The sequence below is a fragment of the Bacillus rossius genome, chromosome 6 (genome assembly GCF_032445375.1).
Source record: "Bacillus rossius redtenbacheri isolate Brsri chromosome 6, Brsri_v3, whole genome shotgun sequence".
NCBI classification, from domain to species: domain Eukaryota; kingdom Metazoa; phylum Arthropoda; class Insecta; order Phasmatodea; family Bacillidae; genus Bacillus; species Bacillus rossius.
This window is the reverse complement of record NC_086334.1, coordinates 651,480-678,831: the sequence shown is the minus strand read 5'-3', so window position 1 is coordinate 678,831 and position 27,352 is coordinate 651,480. Positions and strand designations below refer to the sequence as shown.

Genomic DNA, 27,352 nt, shown 5'->3' with positions numbered 1-27,352 from the left:
ATGCCGCCACCTCCAGGTGTTGAGTATTTGGTAATTTTGTAAGAAAATAATGAAATTGATAAAGAGCTGCAAATGATGTACTTTTATCAAAACAGAATGTATAAAAATACTCAGACTGAATAATTATTAAGACATTTAGGCTTTGATAATTTCTATTAATATTGTGCGTTCGTAAAATGGTCAAACCTCTATTTTTTTCACCAGATTTACTAATATTTGAGCCTTAAAGCTTGAACTCAAAATGAAGCACATGGCTTTTAAATACATCTTTTCAGTAATCAGTCATCTAAAATGAAGTGCTTGGACATTATTATGAGCAAAAAAATGTTACCAGTGTTTTTTGAGTGTCTAAATCTAAATTTAACATTAGTAGCCTAACTTTATGTGTTTTGCGCGAAATATGATCATGTGTAGGAATTTTATTATTATTTTATAGTAATTAGATGCAATTACGAAACTTTTGAGCCCTATTATAATTAAATACTCGAAAAAAAGACCTTTTCGACCCACCCTAGTGTATATGGGAGAGTGCTGTACGCAATACGAATGCCCGCAACTTTCAGGTGTTCCACATCTGCGCGGACGGACGCAAGATCTCGTTCCTGTGCCCGAACGGCACCATCTTCAGGCAGTCGCACCTGATCTGCGACTGGTGGTGGACCGTGGACTGCGCCGCCTCGCGCGAGCTGTACGACACCAGCGCCGAGCAGCTGGCCAACGACCAGAGGCTGTACCGCGCGCGGGCTGATGCCCTGGCGCAGTCGCGGGCCCGACAGCAGGTGGGGCGCAAGCCCGGGGTGATCAGGGAGCGAGAGCGCAGCACGGCCAGGCCGCGCCAGCTCGCCTACACCAGCATCGGCCGGCCTTCCTCCGGCCAGCCGTACACGCAGCCGCCCAGTCAGGCACCACCGGAAGACTTCAGCAAGAACTACTACAGCAGCCAGAACTACCAGACGGCGAGGCCGCAGCAGCCATCAACACAAACACCCCCACCGTCACCCAGTCAGGCACCACCAGGAGGTACCAAGGAGGACTTCCAGCTAGACTTCAGCAAGAACTACTACAGCAGCCAGAACTACCAGACGGCGAGGCCGCAGCAGCCATCAACACAATCACCCCCACCGTCGCCCAGTCAGGCACCACCAAGAGGTAGTAAAGAGAACTTGCAGCTAGACTTCAGCAAGAACTACTACAACAGCCAGAACTACCAGACGGCGAGGCCGCAGCAGCCATCAACACAAACACCCCCACCGTCGCCCAGTCAGGCACCACCAAGAGGTAGTAAAGAGAACTTGCAGCTAGACTTCAGCAAGAACTACAACAGCCAGAACTATCAGACGGCGAGGCCGCTACAGCCATCGACACAACCTCCCCCACCATCGCTCAGTCAGGCACCACCAGGAGGTACCAAGGAGGACTTCCAGCTAGACTTCAGCAAGAACTACTACAGCAGCCAGAACTACCAGACGGCAAGGCCGCAGCAGCCGTCCACTCAGAACCAGCTGTCGCCGTTCCGATCCGCCGTCGGGATCCGCGAAGAGTTCCAGCAGGCGAGGGGCGAGGCGCCGCGGAACGAACAGGCCAGCTTCCCGGGCAGCAGGCAGCCCAAACAGTTAGGGCCGAACCGACTTTCATTTAGGAAAAGCGTTCTCGGGGCGCAAACGTCACAACAGACGACGAGTAGGCCTCCATTCTCATCGATCAACATTCCTTCACAGCAACCGTCGAATCGACCCCAGCAGCAGTCTGTAAGCATATCTTCGCAGAATGACCCCTTTCTTCAATTATCAGGAAAACCATTAAGTAATATACCACATATAAATACTTCATCCGCAAAAAGTACTCTGTCAGTGCAAAGCAATCAACAATTTATCAACAGAAATAACCAACAACGGTCATTTTCCGATCAAACAGATAGGTCAGTACAGTCTGGTAGAAACTTTCAATTCAACTCACCAACTCAGCTCCCTTCAATTGAGATTACATCATTAGATAACAAAGTTGGCACAGCCGGACAAACAGTTGAGCTCGAAAACTTCCAGGAATCTGCAAAAATACCTAAGTTGCCTCAGAGTCAGAAACAAAGAGTTGGTGGAAAGAGTAGGAGCTACAGCCATTACACTCTCTTTTATGATTCAGAAGGGGAGAGACAGCAGCCTGCTGAAACAGGTTCGTTTGTTGGTAACAGGGGAAACCAGTTCGTTTCGCCAAACAAACAGCAGTCACTACCACAGTTCAAGGATGTAGACAGTTTCAAAACAGAGGAAAAAATTAAATTTCTTGAAGATGTAGCGAAGATATCAGCTGTCAATAATGAAAATAAAACTTCTGTTGAGGACTTTGAATTTCAAAGAAAGAAATCTCCTAAACAAATTTTAGATGTGCCACTATCCAGGAGAGTCACACCGCTAGAGGTGCAAGTTGTAAGAAATGATGATGCTAGTAAATCTTTGAAAGGAATACAAGTTCCTCAAATACAATTACAGCCTCCAGAAGAGCTAGTTAACTTCAATCCAAGTAGTGGCAATGAAGACATTCCTGATGAAAGGAAAGAACAGATAAACATTTTACAGGAAAGTGCAACAGCCATAAATAAACCTCAACTCAACCTAGGGGATCAAACTACGAATAAAAAATCTAGTATGGGAGAAGTGCAAATTGATGATGGAAAAGATTACGGTTCTTCAGAAATTGTAGTGGAAGAAACCACATTCCACAGTGATTTCAGTACAACAAAAAATTATAGTGAAAGCAATTTAGAGTTTCAAACACCTCCTACAGATGAAATCCAAGAAAATTTTCAACTTCTCGAACAGCCATCTCTCTTTGAAGTTACCAACTCATCAGTTACTACAGATATGCCTGTTGACATCACAGCTGGAGCTAATGATTCCACACATGGTCTAGAAAATCGGACCCAAGATTATTTTTCAAGCACCGAAAATATTGAAAATCCAATTATTTCAGAGAGTGAAGACATATCTCATTCTAGAAATAACAACTTAACTGATACATCGGAGGTGATAACAGTAATTCGAGAAAAATCTACACCAATTGTTGGACGTATGTCAAGAAGGAGAAAACTTACACCATCTGAAAATATGAGATTTCCAGAAAACATCGTTTTATCTTCACCATCGTCAGAATCATCAATGCAAAGAACTAACAGGAAGAAAATTGAAACTGAAATACCTATTAGAATTTTAAAATCTGGGATTAATCAGTCAAATTCTAATAAAACATCTGAGCATAATTCTCGAACAGTTAGAGTACGTACACGAACTTCGTCTCAATATAAAACATCCACTGAAAAGTCAATATTCTCTAGCAGATCATCCCGATACCGAATACCTTCACTTAGAATAATAGAAGTTACAATTAGATCATCATCAACACCATCACCTTATAGGTTTACACTACCTATTTCCGAATCTAGTCAAGAGTATAGAGATAAAGAATCAGTTGACACCAACGGAAGTATATTTTCTCTTAACTCAGGCACTTCCACAAAAAATAAAGATGAAGATATAATTACCATAGGTTCGCCTGCAAGGCAATCCAGTAGGTCAGGAAGGTTTAGAGCATTTAAAACTGAAGAAAATTTGCAAAGTGATATGTTAATAAAATCAAATACAAACACCAATACAAGTAATAGAGATTCAAGAAGGAAAGGTAGACTGCGAATCACATCTGAATCAAGCACTGTTATTCCTCCTTTATTGCCCTCAGAAAAATTGTCAAATGACTCACTTAGTGAAAATGATGACGATAATTTAGGTTTAGAAGAAACATCATCTCCCATATTAGGATCAGATGAGGTCACAATTAAACCAGTGACTATAGAAGAGATTGCTAGTACTCAACTACCAATGAAAAATTTTTCTCTAGATATTTTTGAAACTACAACAGTGCTTACCTTAACTGCAGACAGAAGAAAATCTGGTACATCTAAAATAATGATGGGAAGGCCAAGAGGTACCAACAATGATAAGTTAAATACATTTGAAATTACAAACTCTGAACAAAATTCTTCTCGTGGCTTAGCTATAGCATTGTCTCAAAGGGTAGAACCAATTAGGGCTCAACTAAATACGTTTATGGAAAAACATAATTTTTCGTTAAGTGAAAACAAACCACAAAATAACAAAACATTTCAAAACAGTTACAAAGAAGAATCAAATGAAAGATCCGAAACATTGAACAATGACCATAAGAAAAAGAAAGTCAAAGAAGGTATAGAAAACTTCACTCTAGACCCATACATTTCTGTTTCGTTTTCTTCTAATGATACTGAAAAACACTCGCCAGTACTAGTTTCTCCTCTAACATTTGATGAAGATAAAAATCCTACTGTTAATGATACATTACACTATAATAAATTTGGTGTAGCTGAATATGATGGAGAAAATGTAAGAAGGAAAGTATATGTTAATCTCAATAGATCTGTGTCACCCAAACCTAATAATTATGTAAATGCTACAGGACGCTTTAGTTTTATAGAGCAAAATTTTTCCCAACCCATTACTTTACAAGAAAACACAACTGAATATGCAGAAAAACAAAAACGACCAAATGTTTCGCTTATAAGCTCTCTTCCAATTCGTTCTAGTAATGGTGAAGTAATGGAGGGAAGAAAATCTATAAAATATAGTGAAATACAGTCACAAAGAGAAAATATTTCGAGGATAGATTCAAGGAGACGTTACAAACCCTCAACTACGACTGAAAAACCTTCTAGAACAACAAAGAAATCAGTTACAAATGACTCTTTTGCACAGGTTACACGATCTTTATACACAAAATTAACAAGGGAGCTCTTACCACCTATGGAAGATCAGACTCAATATAATACATCATTGACAGAAGAGTTACTTGACATAGGTAATTCAAATAAGGATCCAACGATTGTCAATAACTCATCAGCTACTGAAAACATAATTGATAATGTAGATAAGTTTGAAAATAGCAGAGAAGGACTTGATATACCACCATCTTTAGGTCCCAAAGCATTGCATTCCCTTTCTGTTTATTTTGCAACAAATAGCAACAAGACTATAGAAAATAATGACACAGCTGTAGTAAATGAAACAAATACTTTAAAGGAAGTTACAATTAATGATGAAACAGAATCTTTTGTTTCTGCAACACTTCCACCACTGCTTACACAGCTTACAAAGGATTCTTATTCCAGACTTTTTGTAGGATCCAAGAAAACTTCTACACTACAACACACGAGCATGCCTCAAAACTCTTTTGATACCATGACAATTTCTTCCAGTACTACAGAGAAGACACAAAAAAGATCAAGAGGAAAATCTCGCAGTCAAGAAAGAGGTAACAGAGCAAGAAAAATTGATACAGCAATTCGGGAACTACAAGAAGATTATGGTGAAAAGTTAAGTCAACTTGAAAACATAAATGAACAGAGTGAGTTATCAACAAATTTCTCATCGAATGATTTCTATGAAAGTGACCTGATCCGAAACAAAACTCCAGATTTACGTGCACTCGCCCAAGTGTTCAGTCGGGCTTTGTCAGCCTATCTAGATGATCCAGAAGAATTTAGAAAAGCTCTTTCTGAAGTTCGGCCCACAGAACCGAGTTCAGTAATATCTGGAGAAGAATCATACACTACTACACTTTCTAACAAATTTGAAGTATCTACTGCTACCACTATGATCAGTGAATTTCCTTCTGCCACAAAAGAAAAGGACGAAGTATTGGACTTCTCAGATGTCACGAAGCACCCAATGATTAAAAGACCTCCATCTAAAGTTGTAAATAGAGGACAACATCGTGCATCAGATATTTTAAACACAGAATCAAGTTCTTACTCATTATTCAATGGATCGAGAAAACTGAATGAGTCAACTGTCATTAGCAATTTACAAATGAACCGAAATTTAAGTAGAGCTATTAAAGAAAATTTTGCTTATAATGTAACCGAAGAAATATTAAATGAAAATACTCGCATGTCCAATAAATTACGAACTAAAATATCTTCTAATAACAAGGTTCAAACTACTGATTGGCTACACTCTACCCCAGGTCCATCGACGATAGCCCAAGAGGTAAACAATCTATTTGATGTGAGTGATGATACAACCAATTACACTGTTAGTTCACTAATTACAAATGAGAATGATACATACTTCATGCCAACAGCTGGAGGTGTTAATGATGGCAGCCGTCCTCGTTATGGTGGCTTTCAAAATAATTTACAGGTTACATCAGAAAGACCCGATAGTAAGGTCTCAAGAGGCAATAGGCGGAAATCAAAAACAGCTGTGTCTACTGGGGAAATAGTTAACCCAACAACATTTTCTCCATTAAATAAATACATCAAAAAGGCTGATACATTGTCAACAGATCTCACTCCACCGGAAGATGGGGATATACCCTGGTCTGAAGAAGTAAAGAAAGAGGAAATAATTGATGATGTATTAGGAGTATTCATTTCAGAAGACTTAAATCGTTTAGTAGAAAATGATGCTACTGCACCATCTGCAATCGATAGTGAAAACTCAGATAAAGAATTTAGTCAACACAATACACCTGAAACTGAGAACAGTGGTGGTCGAAAATCATCTGACACTATAGTTTCAAGCCTTGATGTTGAAAAAGCAAACCTTTCTGCAAGTGCTAGTGAAAAAGACTTTTTGGCCACTAAAGTAGACGATTTACAGAACACTTACGGAAAAGAATCACAGAATGCCTCATACAGAATCAAAAATAACTACACAGATTCCGATACTAGAAAAGTAATTAATGAAGATGGTAATAAAATGAGCATTTCTAGTGCTAAGACTCGGGTTAGAAAACCATCTAGGGAAAATGGTATTTATTCAAAAAATGTGACCTTAGAACATTTGACATCTGATGATATAATTAATTCAGAAGAAATACCACAATCGGATACAAAACCCTCAGTAATATACTCTGATGACATTGAAACCACTCCAGATGATATTATTTTAAGAAGTGGAAAAACAAAATCTCAAAATAACAATAGATATGACAGGCAAAAATCAAGAGTAAACAAAACAAATACAGCACCAGAAGAATCAAACATTCAAACACCAACAGCTTTCTTAAATAAAACAGAAAACAACAAAGAAGACACTACATTGAACTCAAAAGATTCGGTAGTAACATATGAATTAAATATTTCATCTTCAACTCCTATTCCTACCTCAGGATACACATCTTTCTCAAATGTAGAAATAACATCAAAATCAATGGTTAGAGTGACACCAAATTCAAATAGACGACAGTCAAGAAAGTTTAAATCGACAACATTAAGTACTATTTCAAAAAACGACAAAAACAATAGAAATCTAACTCGTGATCGTGCAGAGGTAGATGTAAACAATGAAAGTCGAGAAAGCGCATATGCTACTGGCGCTGTTTCTGTGGTCACTCCTACAACAGTTACTGAAATGAACACTGTCACACAACCAGCTCTAAGGTCGATTTCATATCAGAATGTAGATCGAGGAGAATCTTTCAAGAATACGTCGATTCCTCCTGCCGATGCCGAAAGGACAGGCAGGAGGATCGAGATGGCCACAGGCACTAGAAGTGCTGCCACCGAGGTGCGTGACATGATGGCGAAGTTCTCCGAGGTGATGGAGACTCCCGAACAGGCGCAGGCGATGCAGCATCTGCGACGAATGCTCTCGGGCTCCAAGAGCTTGCCCAATCAGGAGACGGGGGGCATGCCGGAGCTGAACGTGACGAGCGCCACGGCGCTGCTCAACGTCATGAAGACGGCGACTACCAACTCGACCGTGAGGAGGCTGGTGCTGCTGCTGGTGAACGACAGCCTGAAGGACAACTCCATACAGGAGGCCCAGCTCCGCTTCATAGACGCTGTGCTGCGGCTGCCCGACGGAGTGCAAGAGCAGGCCCCGGTCAGGAGACCGGTCCCCGCCAGACGCAGACCTCCCTCGCCGGCGGCGCGCGCGGCCAAGTCCCGAAGAGGCAGGAAGTACTCCACCACGACCACCGAGGACCCCTCGACGCAGTCGTCGACGGAAGACGTCGTCGAGCAGACCACGGCGTCCAGCTCCGAGTCGCCGGACGAATACGACTCCAGCTCCGACGAGAAATACGAGATCGACGACAGAGCCGTCAGCTTACTACGTTCCTTGTTCAATTTGGCCTCCAGGTGGGGCTAAAGGACGCGACAGTCTTGCCCTGGAAGACTCAGCCCGTGATACATGCTGCAATTGTGGCCATAGAAGCGTCTAGCGTGGACCCAAGGTCTGTTACCGGTACTACAATGAATAGTGCAACTATGTTTCGAGTGCTACGCGAAGAGTTCTGAAATTGTTTATGATTTCTGCTCAAGAGTTTTGTCTGTAAACGTGGTTTATTTACTTCCATATTGCCTGTGAATGACTGGAGCAAGAATCCTATAAAACATGTTGTAATGAGAACTGTTGTGTCACTAATAACTTGTGCCTTCCTGTGTAGTGACACCGATAGTGAAACATAATGTTAATGTTGGAAGTGGTGAATATCAGTATTAAGGATTAGTTGTTTTGAGGTTTCACAACATGCCAGAATGTAATCAATTTTACTATAGATCATTTTAATTTTGACCCATGTAATTAATTCATGCGTGATGTTAGCTCAAGCAAGTTTTGTTCCTTGACACCATAAGAATAATTCTGGTTGAACATGTAGTATTTTAAGAAAAGTATATTTCATGTTCATTTTATTTAGAGTTCATGTACCTCAATATGCGCCGATGTATCTATATATACGTGTGTACATTCATACTAAATATTTGTTTTTAGGACATTTCTTGAAATGGTCCTTATTAAACAAAAGGAAGAAATCTCGTATTTAAGGGTATCATTTTGTATTACTTATTAGTTTTGACCATGTTTCCAAGTGTTTCTATTTTATGTAGCTATTTGTTCAGTTGTGGCGAAATGTTGCAAGATAATTTGTATAAGGACTCAATATCTAGAGTATATTAGCATAGTTATCGGTACTGAAAATATACTTTTAAGTCTTGGTCTCAGATGCCATGTAGATTTTTTAAAAATATTTTCGTCATTAATATTATTTAAAGGATATTTATGTAGAGTTTAACACATTACCTCCTTTGCATTTGATGTTTTGTCACAAATGCTGTCACCAAATACTAAGTGTAATATAATGGCTGTAAAATGTCGCGAAACTGTTCGTAATTATTATAAATTGCTCAAATTTTACACTCATTATATTACACTTAGTGAATATTTGTTGAAAATAATAGTGACCTAGCAAAAAATACAAGGGAAGTATCGCATTACGGTTTTCAGGAATGGCCCTTAAATAATAGAAATGAAAAAAAAAAAAAAATCAACATGGTGTGCGGACGGAGCCTTAAATACAATGGTACGAAAAATGAAACTGAAATCTTTGGACTTGATAATATGATGCTCATATACGTTCGTAACATAAGCTCAACATTCATAAGATTTTTTTTGTTGCGATAGTTTACACTTTACAATCAAATTTTATGTTTACTTTAGTAGAAATATTGACTGTAGATAAATGAGAGCACATAAGTCAAAAAATGCTTTAGCCAGTTATTGAAGACATAATTTTTGCAAAAAAAAAAAATGCAAAGGAAATTTCGGACACTTTTATGCCTTTGAAACAGCCATTACGTCTGCCAAAACTTCACATTTTTACTAAATAATTATTGATATCCGTAAATAAGAATATTTTTGATAAACCTTTATAAAATAATTCCTTTTTGGCATGCCATTGTTAGAAGAAAGTTTTTTACAGATAAATGTTTCTCAATTTTAATAATCAAACATAATAGAACTTAAGTTACTAAATATATAATATTTAAAGATAATTTTATGTTTCTAAAAACATAAACCATTACTGTTTCCGTCAGTTTATTTCCCCGTTTCGAACTATCGATATTAAAAGGCATAACAAAAGTAATTGTTTTTGAGCGTTTCATACTATTATTAAGATGACAAGGCTTGCAGTATCTCAAAAAGTCAAGCTCATGTTCTTTCAGATATTTTGAAGTGACGCAAAGGGAATCTAGACGTAGATAAAATAAAAGCATTCATTTTTCTCAGGTTGAAACGATAACAGAGATATTTTTATTCTATCTGCTTATGTGATGGATGCAACCCATTAGTCAATGTTCGTAAGTCATTTGTGAAACAAATTTACTTAGTAGTGACAGTCATGGTATGAATTTTATCATTAGTTATCTATACTTACTTATTTTATGTGGTTTTTCACGGTACACTACATTTTTTTAGGCAAAAATGTCATTATTGTGTATTGTCTGGATGTTTGTTTTTGATACGGTAAACTTTGAAATCAAACTCCTAAATGTAGTATGGCATGTCACATTTCTTTTGAAATTTTCCTGAGAAAATCACAAAAAAGGAATATAAAAGTTGCTCTAATTTCTTGGTCAAAATAATCCAAATCTATCCAAATACTCACTATGTATTATTGTTTGTATTACCTTACAGTTCAATATTTGATCTACACTGTACATAAAATTTTGTATTGGAAGTAGGGTATATTTTATACCAGTGGTGATAGTATATAAAAAAGCCAAACTACACTAGAAACAGCTTTTAGTTCACAACAATCAATTAGTTGAGATGCAAGTTAATGGAAAATTACCTAATGGCCAGACCATAAGTAAAAAAGTGTTAAATAACAATGTTTTACTTAGGCAGGTTACCACTTATATCTCTTATAAATTCTGCATGTTATTGGCATACAAATATTTTTTTCACCATTTAATAAGTTTACCCCACGTGACTTTAATAATCGATATCCAATGCATAGTTAAAAGAAACAACATATTTTGGTTGAACTGACGTCTTAGTTGTGGGACTGCATTTCTGAAAACAATAAATATAATAAACATACTCTAAAGTAATATTAAAATTAGATCAGAATGATGAGTAATTTCAAACATTATTCGAAACATGCAACATTTGTAGGAAGTAATTGACATCCATTGTAATCAACACGTTTAAATGATTTTTCAATAATCAACAGTAAATCATATAAAATAATTGACAGATTTTATTGGAGCTTTCTTCGCGCACAATGGTGTCATGTAATTGAATGCAGCTGCGGAGAACTATTCAATTAAAATATTTAATTGAATTTCGTACGGTTAAAATGAGGCCATGTTAGAGGAATATCTAACCAAAATAATTTTGACATAAAAGATCCATATATTTCAAACTTTCTGAATCTCAAAAAACCTATACACCCTGCCAAATTTTAATTTTGTTGATTTAATATTCTTAATGTACCTTAAAAAAAACTATCCTTAATAACTCGCTTCCAATACTGCTGCTTCAGTAAAAGTTTAACTGCAGCGGTAATAATGCATTCGAATTTTGTGTTGATATTTACAGACAGCTCATTTGATGTGGCATTTAATTCCTGCAAGTATTTTTATAATTTATAGAATGTTTGCTGCAAATTTCTTGAAAAATGCCTATAGATGTACTTCTATCTAACAGACTAATTTTATTTAGAAAGATAAATAAACATAATTTTTTCCTTTCTAATCCTCAACAGAAGTCCTTAAATTTGTCAATGTTCGAGTAAATATTCCAAATGAAATAGAATAGAAAAAAAACTTATGTGCAATATTAGAAACTATTATGCTACGGTAAGATAAAACGTGTAATTTTATCTGAATGCACTAACATTTTTGTTCCACTCTGAAACGTATTCTTAACTTATTGAATCTTGATTGTCTAGCGTATGTCTTCTCTATACATCGTTATTGTGTAAATGAATGTGAATATTTTGTACTATAAATTGTGAATAAAGTCTGTGTGGTGTTGAGTTTTTGGGTCGTTTTATTACGTAAGTAGTACTTTTAAGTAACTTTGCAAAGGCAAATTGCTTCCAATTGTCTATTGCCACTCGCTGCATTAGCAGTGTATTGATAGGAGACAGTTATTAAATATTTCCAACGCATAGCTGGATGGTTTAATTTTGTTTCTGTACCTATTCTAAGAATGTTTTATAGTTGCAGGTTGAGGCTGTGATCTACTATCCTACCTTTTCCAAAATTTTCAGTTTTTAAAACAGATATGGTTTATCTTGTCATTTTAACTATTTATTATTAATATTATTATTTTTATTCTGAATTATTTTAAAACATGAAATAAAAAAAACATTAGTTTTCAAACGCTCTGTGTTTTCTTAAGTGTGATTCACACATGGCAACAACTTTAAAAGTGACAATTCTGTGTAATAATTATTTGTACTGCTGGAAACTATTTTAGTTAATATTAAACTGTTACCAGTATTTGTACAACCATTGGCTTTAAAATTTTTAACAGAAGGTTATTCAGTTTTTTAAAGAAAACTTTATCTTATATAGTATTCATTCGAATTTATGTATATTGTTCAGAATACCAACTTTTGGATCATTGTAATAGCCACATCCACTGATAAATTCCTTTATAAAGGTTAACTCATATCTCTGCATCATAAAACAGTTTTTAAACATGTGCCTACGCCATCCAGGAATTTTCTACCAGTATTTATTATTAAGTAATAATGGTTATCTGACAGAATCAATTACTTTTTGATATTTTACCAAAAAATTTTGCTCATAAATAATTAAAGTTATCTGTAAAATATGCCTATTTTGCTTTGAAACCTACTTCAGCTTGCCCTTAACACGAATGATCCGCATTTTTCACAAATTGTTTTTTCTGCTATGGCCAGATTGAAAAAAAAATTTTTAATTTGTGCACGAAAACTAATACTTGAACAGTAAAGGCACTTGCTACAGCAGCCGCGGAGTAAGTAGCACTGCGGTCTAGACACGAGTAGCATTGTGGAGCACCCCGCACACCTGTGCTATTTCGGTTCCATACGGTTTGACAAATGGCAGATTCTGGGAGCTTTTCCTCACTCTACGAACCGTTGGCAATTCATTACCAAGGATCTATCGTTTGTTTCGTTTGGCTTCTGTCGCTGATGATATCGCTGATTACGAAACGTAAATCTCGATGCACACAAAACAAAGTAAGAAAGAGAAACAGGAAACGAAAGACGCCATCTTGATTGCAACCGTTTTTAGGCCATAACTATATCCTATGATTTAATTTTAAAAATTGATTTCGTTAAATCATAGTAATTAATTAATGAAATGCCAGAAGTTTAAAGTGACATGCTGCTATTAATAGTTTCCACTGTGAGTCATCAGAGTTTAGTACTAAATACATTTTTGGGAATGACTTCAACTGTTATGTCATGGCCTTTGAAAATATTTAAATGTTTTATCTCTGCGTTAACTAGCGAAAATTTTCAATGTTAAACAATAACAAATAGTTACGGAATAAAAACTGTTTAAATCAATATGTTATCTTTCAAGTTAAATTGCCTCCCTTTAAGGGGTCCACTTAGTCGCTGTTGGTAAAGCTGGATGATAAGAGCGACGCTCGCTGGTGCTTCTAGCACGGTGTCGCCTCTAAGCGCAAGGCTGTGTACTGGCGCACAGTCTTCTCGTCATGCTCTGGAGAAACTGTTATATCCGAACGGTGATCAGAACATTGTTTGGCGGAGAAAAGTAGATAGAGATGTTATTAAAGTCTCATGAGTGCCTTCAAGAATCTCTAACGCATCTTTCATGCCTGAAGATTATTCTGAAAACATATTTTAAAAACAAGGCATGGAAACAGAAGTAGTCTACTTATTCGCCCTCAGCGCACTTAAATGCTTTTCGAAAACATACACCACTCGCATATCTTGAGCAGTTTAAATTTGCGTGATTCTCTTCTAAAGCACTGCACACCGGATAGGCGGGAGCCTAAACGTTAGACTGAAAAAAAAAAGAAACTATATAAATTATTGAATGTCTGTGATACTGTTACAGTTGTTCCAAAATTATTTAAGACTGATTACTAGGGGCATGTACTTTCCGCGAAATAGACTGATTAGACTGCAACAAGGTATATCCGTGTCAGCGATTGCTTCCTTGTAACTGGCGGCCGTCCGCAAGAGCAGCCACCGCCCTGATTGGTCGAGACATTCTGGACGCGTTTGCTTCCGCACTGGTTGGCTTTGATTGGTGTGTTGACAGTATAAATAAACCCAGCCAACCACGAAACACAGACAATGCTGCAAAGTTTTAGGACACAGCTGGTCTGGAATTTTTTTTTTTTGCGAAAAATGCACGGCCCTATTGGTTACTATAGCCTACTTAGAGTGTAGACACTTGGGTGATCTACCCGTGCGCTGACCCGAGTAGACAATCACGCGTGCACTGGCCTCCGTGACGTCACTGCGACACACCGAGGTCGCGGCGTGTCTTCAAGGTGGTCGCTGCTTGCTGTCGCCGCGACGTAATCACAGGGTCGCTTCCCCCTCCCCCGCGCCGAGCAACTCCGTTCACGCCTCCGACAACCACTTCTGCACGACCCCCCCCCCCCTAGTTCCTCCTCCGCAACAGGTGTACACATTACCTACTCATCTGCGATTTTCATTTCTCCACGTCGTAGGATTACGCATAAATAGAGCCCGGAAAAATTCGCGGATTCATTTCTTGATAGGCTGAAATTCAAACATGTGTACAATTCTGCTGGTTATGCTATTGGGTCGCTAATTAACTGGAGCTCTCTGGACCAATGAGAGACTATCGACCAAAGAAGCGTCGAATCACAAGCTACCCAGTGGAGACGCCTCACAATTTAGTACCCAATGAACACGCGTGTTTACTTGAGAAATGCAGAGGATAATGGAGGCTATCCTAGAGGTCATTGAATCCGCGAATTTTTCCGGTCCCTATGCATAAACGGAAGGTACTCGTAGCGGTTGACGAATCACGTGGGATGACATTGATGTGCTTCAGAATTAAGTCACAGATGCGTAGCTCTTGTCATGTTGTTACGTCGCAGGAATCAACCAAAGGAATAATTAGTTTGTAAACTTACAGCGATTTGCTTGCATGTTTACTAAGAAATTGTTTGCAACTTGTTCTAAAATTTATGTTCTTTTTGCAAACTTACAAAAAATTTCCTTCACTGTGGATGCAGATGAGACTATCATTTCTCGACGTTCCGCTACTGACATTTTTGAGAGAAGGAGTAGAGTTCAACCACATTATCTCCGAGTTTTTCAACAACTATACAAAAAAAAAACAGTATCAGATAATGTCATTCTATTAAAAAAAATTATTTTTATCTACCTGAATTAAAAGAACAAATTCGTTTCATTAAATCTTCGGCTCCAAGTATAATCTGGGTGATTCCGTGGCTTTGTGCAATTTTATTATGTAATTTAATTAATGATCTACTTTTCTAACCGTAATTCCACACTCTTTATCTCGCCAGATATGCTTCATTTTGGCTACGATCTTCCAGTTAACCAAACACACATATTTAAAACCATTGACGAATTGAGAGAGAAACAAGGACTTATTTCTCAAATCCGAACTGGCACTAAAATAATTCATTACGTTTGTGAGAAACGAGCTTCAGGAAAATTTTTTTTAAAACCAATCGAAGTCCTCCACATCGAGTTCTCAAAGACGTTTTGCTGTTTTACTCCTAGGATTTCTTTCCAAACCTGAAACGCGTGGTGTTTAGAGCAAATCATTTGGTTTATTTCATGCTCAGTCACTGTTTTCCTCTTATTGCGCATTCCTCCATGGCATGATTCAGAATATACAGTCCAGACTGGTGGTGCTTCAGAGATTTCAAGGTACTTACATGCACACAGTAATTGGCAGCATTTTTCATCTTTCTACCGCCTTGCCGCAAGGACGACTCTAACTTCATCTCAGAAGACTCTAACAACTCAAAACCCTACCACGCGTGGGGAGATTTCTCTCTCGTTCTTTCGTGAAAATTACGCACGCCAATTGTGTGTGAAATTGTCCAATTTTTCCTCACTTCCTTCTCCGCGATTGGAAGTTCGCAATCCTGTCTGGCCACGTGCTTGAAGCGAGCGGGCACACACGAGCTACGTGCCAGAAACAACCGACTCTCCACACTACGTCGCCCCAGGGGTGATCAGGGTTGCCCAAGCGACTCGCTTGAACAACCGAGCAGGTGTACCACTGTGCTGTTCCCCCTCTCCACAGGCACCTTCTCAGCTCTCGGGATACGGCTTTTGTTAGGAGTCATCTCGTGAATGGAACGGAAGTCACAATGAACGGAATTGTGTAACCACAATGCTGCCTTTTGTGGTGTATGGGGCAAACCAAAGTTTACAAAGCCAGAAGGAAATTTTAAAGTGTTAACTGTTAAAAGAGTTTTAACAAGATGGGCAGTCTTTTAATGAATTCCTTGTCGTGAATCAGGTCCAAACCCACGGTATAGTTTTTTTAAAAGTGTTTTTCGCTTTGATTGAAGCCATTTTATTATATAAATTAAAATTTCGGTCTGCTAATCAAATTATACAATAGTCGACGTAGCTGCTCCGGCAACGAATCTAGTGGCGGGTGCGGAAACTACGTATGTTTCGCGTCAAGAAATGTAGTTCAAAACATAATTTGCGTATAAATGTATCACGTTCGACATTATTTAAAATATTTTACGTTTAGTTTCGTATTCGAGTTTCGTATTATAAGTGTATTTACAACATGATAATACATGAATTAGCTCGTTACTGAGGTTGGATGTTGCATATCTCTGGTGAGTCCTGAAATACTCGCTCACTTGCTTGTTTATTTATTGGGGGGGGGGGGGGGGGTTGTACATGCCCCTGGAATTATAAGGTCCCCTGCTTCCCCCTCCACCCTGGAATTCCAGGAAATTTTCGACTCTGCCTACTTCCAGTATGTTTGGCGTTTGATAACCATTTATTTCAAGCGCTTAGACATGGTCAAAGTGAGCATTTACACACTGCTGAATTTGAAAATTTTCCAACCGAATATCTAAGAAACCACCCAAGGTACGTGAAGTGAACTTTGTTACACAGTTTTCAACGATGAGGTCGTTGGGCTCAACGTCTCATAGGTACACGCCTTGCTCGTAGAGGCGACCGGGCACTTGGAGCGCGCGCCGGTCTCGCCCGTAAGGACACGAGCCTTGGAGCCGCGCGCAGGAGCACTGGCAGTGGCGTGCTGCGCCGTGTTGCGGGGGGGGGGGGGGGGACTCCCTCTTGACCTTCTCCTGTGACCTGGTGACCCAGCCGCCTTGCGTCACACACCCGAGTGTCCTCATTCCGACAGTTTAACACGCGTTTGCATTCAAACATAAAACCATAACCATGAACAATTTAAATATAACTCTCAAAGAACCTAGAAATAACGTGAATAAATTTGACCTAGGTAGAACAGTATTCTACATCCAGAGGAACTGGGAAATGTAACCTCGTAGTTGGCCTCCACAATCCTCTACAAACTCGGGCAAATGCCACCTCCTCATTGGCTGCCGACTCGTGAGACCTGCTTAGAGGTTCCCGCGTGCCTGTAGCTTGACCCTGGTTCTGGCCTGGTGTGCCTTTTTGGCACTTTCAGTCAGAAAAGATGTTACTTGTCTACGTTGTCGCTCTTCACGAGACAATGCCACGTTGTTACCACGTGTTTCGGATATGTCCCTGGCCCTAGCTTAGAGTGATCACACCTTAAGGCTAGTTCTTTGTGTCCATGCCTGTTATTTGATTTTATTATTATTATTATTATTATTGAATCGTCACTCCTGCACCGAAAATTTTTTCTTTTGCACTTTTACAAAAGATTCCTTTGGAAACCAGTTGCCAAGAAATAGCTGGTAATATTAAAAGAAAAATGCATATATGAAATGAGTTTTTCGAGAGAATACTGATATACATGATACAGTAAAAAGTTTTTTTTATGGGACATCTGCTATATACGTCAGCAGTACGTATATAAATAGGGGTTTCTTCGTATCTACATTGCCTGAGAAACAGCGACCTTTCTACATTGTTTACGTACAGCAACAGGTAAGTATGTATCTGCATAAGCACACACACGTGCAATTCTCCGGCCTTCATAAAAGCAAGTAGGGGTCGGTGATTGACAAATGTTGCATGACACATGTCCTTAAATCGACAAATGACAATAGAATTGGGGGCCCTGCGTTGTTGAGTTCGCTAAGGCATTCGGTTCATAATACGAGGTCGCAGGCTGGAAATTAGGTACCTAAGCCATATATGTAGGTGCTGTTTTATAGTTTAACTTTACTGTAAAAGTCTTTCAGCCATCATGAAATATGCGCGCAAATATACAATAACTGTGGTGAAAGAAAATCAATTTTATTTTGTGTTCTAAAATAGAAAGTCGTTACTCTTCTTTAACGAACGATTATAAAATTATTTTTTTGTGTTCTTTATTCAGATAAATGTTGATTTTTCCTGAAAATATTGAGGTACGTTCATAAAGCCAATATTGCACTTGATATAAAATCCTTTTACTGTCTTAAAACAATAAAAGGATTTTATATCAAATGCAATATTTTTAGGTTGTAAACATCTAAATTTATAAACAATAATATTATTCTAGTAGGAAATATTCAGTTACAAGAATGGAGGTAGGTATAAAGCGTGGAGCCTGGTGCCAACCACCCCCCTCGCTGGTTGGAGACCTCCGCGCCGCTAAGGCCTGGGAGTGCACGACACGAGGCCAGTAGCACACTCGGCGGTGGTTGCCTTCAGGTCTAACTTCAACAATATACACTGCTTGCTTTCCTCTTCGACTGTGGAAGAGCGAGAGCAGACTGGAAGTTATTCAGCCGTGCTAATTCTTTATCGAGACTAAAAATATCCGATGTCTGAGGTAGCATCAAAAAACTAATATCCTGATGACACCTGTACCATCAGCAGTCGAAGGTTCTTCGGCCCATCTAAGACATTAATAGTGATGTGTTATTTTTGCTAGTAGTGTAAAATTTACATAATAAATTTTATTAAAAAAAAGTTTTTTTTTTAAATTGACAAGATCGTTAAGTTGCGAACATAGCTGATGTACATTAAACATAATAATACATCAAACAACAACAATGCTTACCCCTAAAAAAACCACACTTATGAGCTCATGAACTTTAGTAACGTCGTCATTCGGTTTCGAACTCGCGACCGTAGCTTAATGATCACAGCATCCCCAAAGATTTTTTTTGCTAGGAGTAATTGGAAACGCGTATGTCACGGAAGACATAAATTTTACCTTTGAAATAGCGGCCTCATGATTCAGGTAACAACTTTTAAAGGCCAGAAAAATTTTTCTGGAACGATTCTCAGCCGTGTCAAATGTTTTCCAGTGGAAAAATTTCTTAACTACAATGTTAAAAATGTCAACTTAAAATTACGAAGAATGCTGGTTATAAATTACTGCTATATTCTTATATTTAAGAACACGGAGTTCATTTACTTTGAACACGAATCCAAAATAATATTCTTTGTATTTTAACAAAACATTCGAAATCTGGTTAAGTATACAGTGAGAGAACTCTCCTCTTGTCCACCTTTGTTTAGAACAAAACATCAATTCGGAAATTTAAAAACGGTGTAGTTTCTACGAAGATTTAGTTATTTGAAATAACGAAAAACTCTCCATTTATTTAAATTAAATCCTTCGTTGAAAAGTTCCTAAATTGACTGCAATTTAACAGCGTAGAGTCCGAGTGTGAACTACTCAATTCGTCGTGGTTCATGCGTGCACAATGAATGAGGTGAATTCGAGCCACGAATTGGTTTGCAGGAAGGCCGAGTGCAGCGCCGCGCGGAGAAAGGAGTCGCTACTCCCGAGGGCGCGCTACTCCGCGGGCTCCTCCGGTGCTCCGTGCTCCTTGGACGGGGAGAAGACACGCTGCGAAGAGGTCATCTAGTTGCCTGGGTTGCGCAACGCCTCCGCCAGACGGCTCGGCAGTCGAGGCTATCCGCTGCGCGCATCTGCCGCTTACCTGCACCCCGGCATTCCTTGCCCAAGAATCGAGGAACACACGGATCAGACGTAAACGTGAAATTACATTGTGCGGCATCAAAGGCTGACGTCTTATTTCTTTATATGCAACACCTTAGCTTTCGGTCATTTCCTGAATGCGACGGAAGTCGAGGAACGGAAATGTGTAACAACCTCGGTGCTGCCATCTGTGGCGGATGGCGCGAACCAAAGTTCGCAAAGCCAAAGGGAAGCTTCTTAATAGTACCTTTTAAAGAACTTTAACAAGATTGACAATAATTTAATAAAATTCCTTGTCGAAAATCAGGTTCAAAGCTGGGGTTTAGTATTTGTCAAGTCTTTTTCGCTCTAATTGAAGCAGTTCCATTATGTAGTTTTAAACTTCGGCCTGATAATCGAATGATTCAGTAGACGACGTAACTGCCCCGGAAACAAATTCTAGCAGAGGGTACGTGTGATTGGCGTCCAGTACTGTAGTTGAAAAAACAATTTGCGTGTGTATTTCACACTCGGCATAATTTTTGTTACGTAAAAAATTGTTATAATCGAGTTTCGTATGATAAGTGTATTTGCAACACGAGAACACATGAATTTGCTCGTTGCCAAGGTTAGATGCAACACATTACTAGCGAGTACTGAAAGACTCACATTTATTTTTAGGTTGATTTTTTCGTCGAGAGTCAGAAGAAAATGCAATATTTCCATCCCTCTCTCTTCCTTGGTTTGGGCTTAACTTTGTCGTGATGTCATACTGAGAAGGCCATTTGCACAACGGTCATATTAAACTTTTTCACTTTTAAACAATATTTTTTTGTCTTTAAAAATTCATTTAAAATTTTGGCACTTCATAGAATGGATAATATCTTCCCATGATTTCATGCCTTGTTGCAGTTTGATCTGTTTTCTGGCAGTGCCACATGTGTCATGGTTACAATAGATCACGAGCTCTGATGTCAAAAAGGTTGTCCAGTGCTAGATTCTATGCCATGTTGAGACTGGACATGCAACATGTATGTTATGTTGCAAGATGTGACTACCATCGGGAAAAAATGTCAGCGTGTCTTTCAGTACTCGCCAATGATGTTTAAACATTCAACATATTATATTTCACTGACTTCAAACGAATATAAATTAAAATTAATCGTTCCATATGTGTATCAATACATCTCATAATGTAGTTTGAAAAACAATGACCATACCATGCACCCAACTAAAGCTAAAATTATAAATTATTACTACCTCTCTTTAGCAACAGCACATAAATGTACCTTTACTAGTGGCATATATATATATATATCTACATATATAAATTGACATACCAAAGAGATAATAAATTATAGTAGGTCACATGCTTGAATGAAACATCAATTAAAATATAAAATTAAGCGACAATTTCCGTACCAAACACTCAGTACCATCTCGAAAAACTCATTTCATGTACGCAAAAATAAGCATAGCCATGTGTTGTTCAAAGTTACAATACCTGTCATGCAGAATATCTTAGCAACTGGTTTATAGAATAAATATTTAGCAGCTGTAGAGAAGAATGTGGCGTGTGCCGCTCTCAGAAGGCAGTGTCTGTGCAGTGGGGCAGGTCCTATGGAGGCGGCTAGGGGGGCACCGACCTGCCCCACCTCGCAAGGGGCCCGCCGACCCCGGAAGGGAGTCCCGGGTGCAGGGGTCGCGACAGAGCGCCACACCAGCAGCTGGCGAGGCATCAGGAAGTCACGAGTTCCTCGGCTCTGTCCCCAAGTGACCGGCCGTGGCTGGTGGACATCACAACTCCTTGCATCCTCTGCCACGGATCCTTCGAAAGTTACTATAGCAATTATTCTTTTTGGTAAATGAAACAGAAACATTCACGTAAAATTACAGGTATTTCTAAATTAATACATTAACATGAAAACAAACTTATCACTACAAAAATTTTGTTCGCAGTAACACTGGGTTCGGATTCTTGACCGGGAATTTGTGGTTTGTGTTGAACCCAGTAGCTGCAATAGTTAGAGTTTTCTGCAAACCGTTTCTGAATATCTTTCCAGTAAGCACGGTAAAACAAAATATTATTAGATTATATTTTTCATGGTTAAAATAATTTTGCCTAATTGAAATATCAATTAAAATGTAAAATTATGCGCCAATTTTCGTAAAACGTATTTCATACATGCAAAAATAACCATAGAAATGTGTTGCACAACGCTACAGTAACTTTTTTTGTAGTATTACAAACTATTAGCTGGCAACTGGTTCCCAGAGGAATGTGTTGCAAAGTGCGGACGGTGGTTCCGTGTGGTCTGAAGGAAGCTGCGCCCAGTGGTTGCTAGGCTGTGGTCCCACCAGGCAGTCATTTCTTCAACAATCACAATGAGCTGGTAAACATAAAAGGATAAGTTTTGGAATTATGGTGGAAGCGCGCGAAAATTATTATTTTTTAATACAAAAATTAAATATGGTTAATTTTCCGAAACCGTCATGTGAGTTGTGCACGACTGGATGTATGGTCTGTCGCACGCTAGGTTGCAATGCAGAGCAGTGGCTCTCACTGTTGCCAGGTTTATGCTACCTGACTCTTAATATTAAGATTGATATTTTGTACACTATAAATGATTATAATAAGTTTAAGTAAAATTTTAATATTTGTTGATTTTCCTAACACCGAAAATTGTTACCTTTTGGTAGTAATTTACAGTTTAATATACATGCAAAAAGAAAAACATTATAATCACCGATTATTTTTTCACAAGAGAAACTATTGTATAATTCGGTCACTATTAATGACATGTAATTTTATTTATTATATCATATGGCCTAAACGATAAAAGATATAAAAAACATTATGACAAAAAAGGTTGAAACTGAGATGGTGTTTTTCATTTAACGTTTCCTTACAAGTAAAAACTGAATATCATCTGATGATGCTCTTGATGAAACAAGTGATGAAAAGGTGTACTTAAAATTATTCTTCCAAATTTTACTTTTAATATAAAATATTTCGAGTAGGTTTAAAAGGTTTATGCTGGTTTGGTATATCTGGCAACAGAGCACACTGAAATATATGGTGTATCGTGCATTGGAAAGAGAGAGTGAATGCCCATCTAAGGATGACACAGTATTTGGCGATCGAGCCAACGGTGCGACGTGAGTGTGGGTCTAGTTGGGACAACCGCCGCGAGACAGCATCACACCCGCGGCCCTGTCCAGTGATATCTACTGGGAGCGCACAGATCTAACAAGTGATGTCTACTGGGAGCGCACAGATCTAACAAGTGATGTCTACTGGGAGCGCACAGATCTAACAAGTGATGGCAGAGGCCGACTGGTGACATTTGGGTGGCTTCCTGAGCCATTTTGTAGACTTATGAAGATTCTCCTCGGAAGGGAATTTTTCCCATGAAAAGGGAATTCCCCGCCTGCAAAAAAGGGAATTTGGGGTCTTTAAGAGGAATATTAAAAAATTTTTGGAGGGGATTTTTTGAAGCCTTCGAAATTTTTGGGAATAAAATGGGAAATTTTCCCTAAAAAAGAATTATTACCTCGAAAATTATACCTTTTTTTTTATTTTGAGCGATATTTCAGCCGTTTTGGGTGGGTTTTTTGAACTTTTTTTTACCCTTTGCTGATTACCATAACGGCTCCATACCCCACCACCTGTTCTTAAACCCGCTAATTCATAGCCTACTAATGGTAGGTATAAATATTTTTCTTTCAATTTCTGTTACCAAAAATTAATATATTAATACGAAATTAAAATAGAACACACTTTTGCTTAAGAATGCTTTCAAAATGTAAATCACTTACGCAGCCACATTTTACATAAACTTTTGAATTAATTCTAAGAAAATTTCTAGTTTAATATTCTGCCCACACTTATTAAGATGATGGTCTAGTTACAAAAAAACTCAAGAATAAATGTGAATCAAAAACATTTCAAAAAATTCATTTTCCAGCATTGTTGTTTTCGTGTTTACTGCGGCTTTAAGAAAGTTATGACATCGTTGCACGCTAGTACATCCAAGTTGGTTTGCACGCGCATTTGTTAGATCGACACTGTCCTATCACATTCAAGAGTTTCACTTCGATAGTTAATAAATGCACAAATACCGCTTATTGAAAGAAAATTTAAATATTTTGGCCATTATAGACTATATAAATTGTAGATTATTTATATGCAGTCTTGTTTTGCATGTTTTAAAACCATATCTGCTCAAATAATTATAAATTATTTTTTACTCAAGCTTTGTAAAATAATCGAAAGAAGGAATAAATTTTATTAGTGAAGTGATACGTGTTTATATTATAAATATATTATATACCTGCAAAACAATAATTTATGTATTATAAATATATCAAGTCATCATCGGTGCCAAAAGAAACAATTATTTTTTAAATATAATGGGCGAAATCTGACTATATTCACCTGTACAAAAACTAAATAAAGCTAAAATAACAACTGAAATAGTGGAAACATGGTAAATAAAAATTGCTTTCAAAATTAAACTTAATACTTAAAAAAAAACACAAAAAATAACATTTACTATTTCCTTTTTTTTCTTTTTCGGCTTTAATTAGCCAAAATGATTAATGGCCGTGATGTTAGTTTTAAAGAGCACAATGCACAATGAGTTTTCTCTATTTTGCTTGTATTCACGCGTTTTAAAAAATATAAATGATTTGACATTGTAGGTTATTCTTTTCTCGAAGCTAACCCGTACCTTCATATCTAAAGTGAACTTTTATAAACTCAGTTCAGAATGTGTTTAGAATAATATGAAGTTAAAAAAAAATTCAATAAAATACAACTGGTTTGAGTTTATATCTTAAAGATTTTGTCAACCAAAATATTGTTTATTTAATTAACAATGTAACATATCTTCACGCTAATGAACTCATGATATATCAAAGGGATTTAACTATTGATTAAGCAGTTGCATTGTGATATTATATCAACTATGCAAAAAAATTATTGGAACATTTTACATTTTTATTTTACACCCTTAAAAATCATACTGGTAAAAAAATTAAAACTAAAACTTTCAATTAACTACTTCAAATATGTTGGCTATCTCGCAACAGCGCTCAGGCAAACACGGCGCTCTGCAGTCGAGCGAGACACGCTGTAACTCTTCATAAAAAAAACGTGAAATATTGTTCTGTTTTTAGATATTATAAGTGATATTATTTTCGGAAAAACAAAATATTCAATATACTTTCTACAAGTTAGCTGTAAAATACTTTTTTTTTTTTTTAAATTTCAGGGACTTACCTATCATAAAAGTTAAATAGATTGCAGAATGAGATAAATTAAACTAACATTACTTCAATTTATGAATTCTCAAAATTTGGTTAAGTACATACCTACATGAAGAAAAATAATTTTATCCATAAATGTTTTTATTGTTTGTAGGACCCAGTAAATATTGGAATATCCATTGATTGTTAATATTGTTAACGGAAATAAAACAGGAATTTCAGATAATCATCACGGGGTTCATTGTGATAATGGACGGTTTATCATGTTTACGATCAGTTCTCCAGCACTCTCGGTGTGTCAGCTGGAAGGAGACCGCGCGCCATTCTCGGATAAGAATCTTGCTGATGACTAATTCGCGCAATGGCCTGCGCATGACGCTACAATCAGGTCTGAGCCGTGTGTTGCCAGGAAGTACTCGCGCGGCCCCGGTGTTGGCAGAGCGCCCTTCAGTGCAGAGTACACTAGAGGGTATTGGTGCCCCTGATCGAGAAACACGAAAAGGGGCTTTACGCGCGGAGCTTTGGTCGTGGCCGCGGGAGTCTGCGGTTGTTGCGGAGGGGGGCGTCTAGGCTCGCACAGGACACCTCCACGTGCGAGCGCTTAGCCCTCTTCGTTGTGGCTGGGGTCCAGCCAGTTTCGTCCGTGGAGCTAGGCCCTGATGGGCTTCACTGTCAGCAATGTCGTCGCTCATGTCACACCTGGGTGCCCCCACTGACCGTCCCCCGGGACTGAGTTGGCCGGGTTCGGGCTAGGCTTCAGGAGAACTAATCTCCGGGTGTCGCCCGGCTTGTCGCACTTGCGCTTTGATACCTCTGCTTAACCGTCACCGCCTGTGCGCATTAAGCACACAGGCACCTCTCACAACCGCTGGGTAGCACTAAGGAAGCATGGACGCTCGCAAGGCCTTGAGTGCAGTGTCTGTCCTGTTGAAGATCACGGCAGGCGCGCCGCATGTCTGCCACTCTCCCGGAACCAGTGGCTTGAACAAGAGGCTGCTGGCCGCAAACAACCGCACGACACTCGTGGCGGGCGGCGTCATGTACCCCAAGTGGCGGACCACCGTAGGAATCGGCAAGACCCAGAACATGACGGACGCCTATATTTGGATGTGGTTATGGAGCCTCGTTGCAATGTGCACGGTATGTTTGATCGTGTCAGTTGTTAATAGGGAGAGACTGTACACAACTGAGTCCGTGCGAGCGGATCCGAGGAAGCTGGAGAGACTCAGGCTCCGCATGGGCGCCGAGCTGGGCGTGACGGCGACGGCCCATGCGTGGCTCTGGTACCACCGGGGCAGCGGCTGGGGCCGGCGGTGTCCCAGGTAGTCGCCCAGGTGGACGTGCTGGGGCTCATGTGCCTGGGCCAGTGTCTGCGCCGGCAGCGACGTGGCGGTCGCCGTCCAGGCGCTCGACTCTGCGCCGGCCTGCAGGTAGCGACACTCGCCTTGGGGCCGGCGCGATTGTAGTTCTCGCTGTATTCGCGTGCACGCTGGAAGGCGCGACACTTTGCCTGCTTGTGTTCGACGCAGTCGTGGAAGTTGGCGCAGTGGTTTGTGCCACAGCCAATGACTGCGGTCGTCCTGAGTCGTGCACGCAGTGGCGTGGCGAGGGCCGCTGCAGTAGCGACCGCGCGGTGCGACACTGCATCGCCTTTGGGGGCCTGTCTTCTGGGAAGACGTAGCAGGACGCGACAACTCCAGCACCAGCTTGTTGACGTACGACTGTGTCCACTCGCTGCGGGTGAAGGAAGACTGCGTCACCGGCCTTGAGAGGGGGGGGGGGGAGGGGTCGTGTTCCCGCCTAGCTGGCGCAGCTAACTGCGCTCCTGGCCCAGATCCGTGTTGCTTCAGGGCGCCGCGCTTGTCTGCACACGCATGGCCGCAGACCAAGCCGGCGACACGCTCTCGCTGGAGCACAGTGATCCTTGTCCGGACCCGCAGGTGGTGTGCCGGTGCTGAGGTCGGGCCTAGAGACCACGGCCGCCTACACCCTGCTGCTGCTAGCCCCGCCCAGTCGCCGGCGGTGCTCGGCCTGTGGTCCGCTCTGCAGGCCTGCACGACCCCCGCCCTCCTGGCCGCGCACTTCTGTAGGCGCCGCGTTGTCGGGGTGAAGGAAGCTTACATGCTAGTGAAACTATATATGCGCTTTTAAATTATTTACTTTCCTGATCGATATCAAATACTGTTCCATAGTTAAAAACATTTATTTATT

At 39.4% G+C, this 27,352-nt stretch overlaps 1 protein-coding gene across 1 annotated transcript in view; it reads left to right on the top strand.

Moving 5' to 3' along the window:
* LOC134533357 (uncharacterized) overlaps positions 1 to 27,099 on the top strand; it is a 79,191-nt gene extending 52,092 nt beyond the window's left edge. Inside the window, exons 6-11 of the mRNA XM_063370877.1 lie at positions 564 to 8,170; positions 19,691 to 19,808; positions 23,046 to 23,210; positions 26,075 to 26,463; positions 26,509 to 26,571; positions 26,976 to 27,099. Of these exons, the coding sequence (XP_063226947.1) occupies positions 564 to 8,170; positions 19,691 to 19,808; positions 23,046 to 23,210; positions 26,075 to 26,463; positions 26,509 to 26,571; positions 26,976 to 27,099 (8,466 nt within the window). The remainder of the gene's footprint in view (positions 1 to 563; positions 8,171 to 19,690; positions 19,809 to 23,045; positions 23,211 to 26,074; positions 26,464 to 26,508; positions 26,572 to 26,975) is intronic.
* Positions 27,100 to 27,352: the final 253 nt, after the last annotated feature.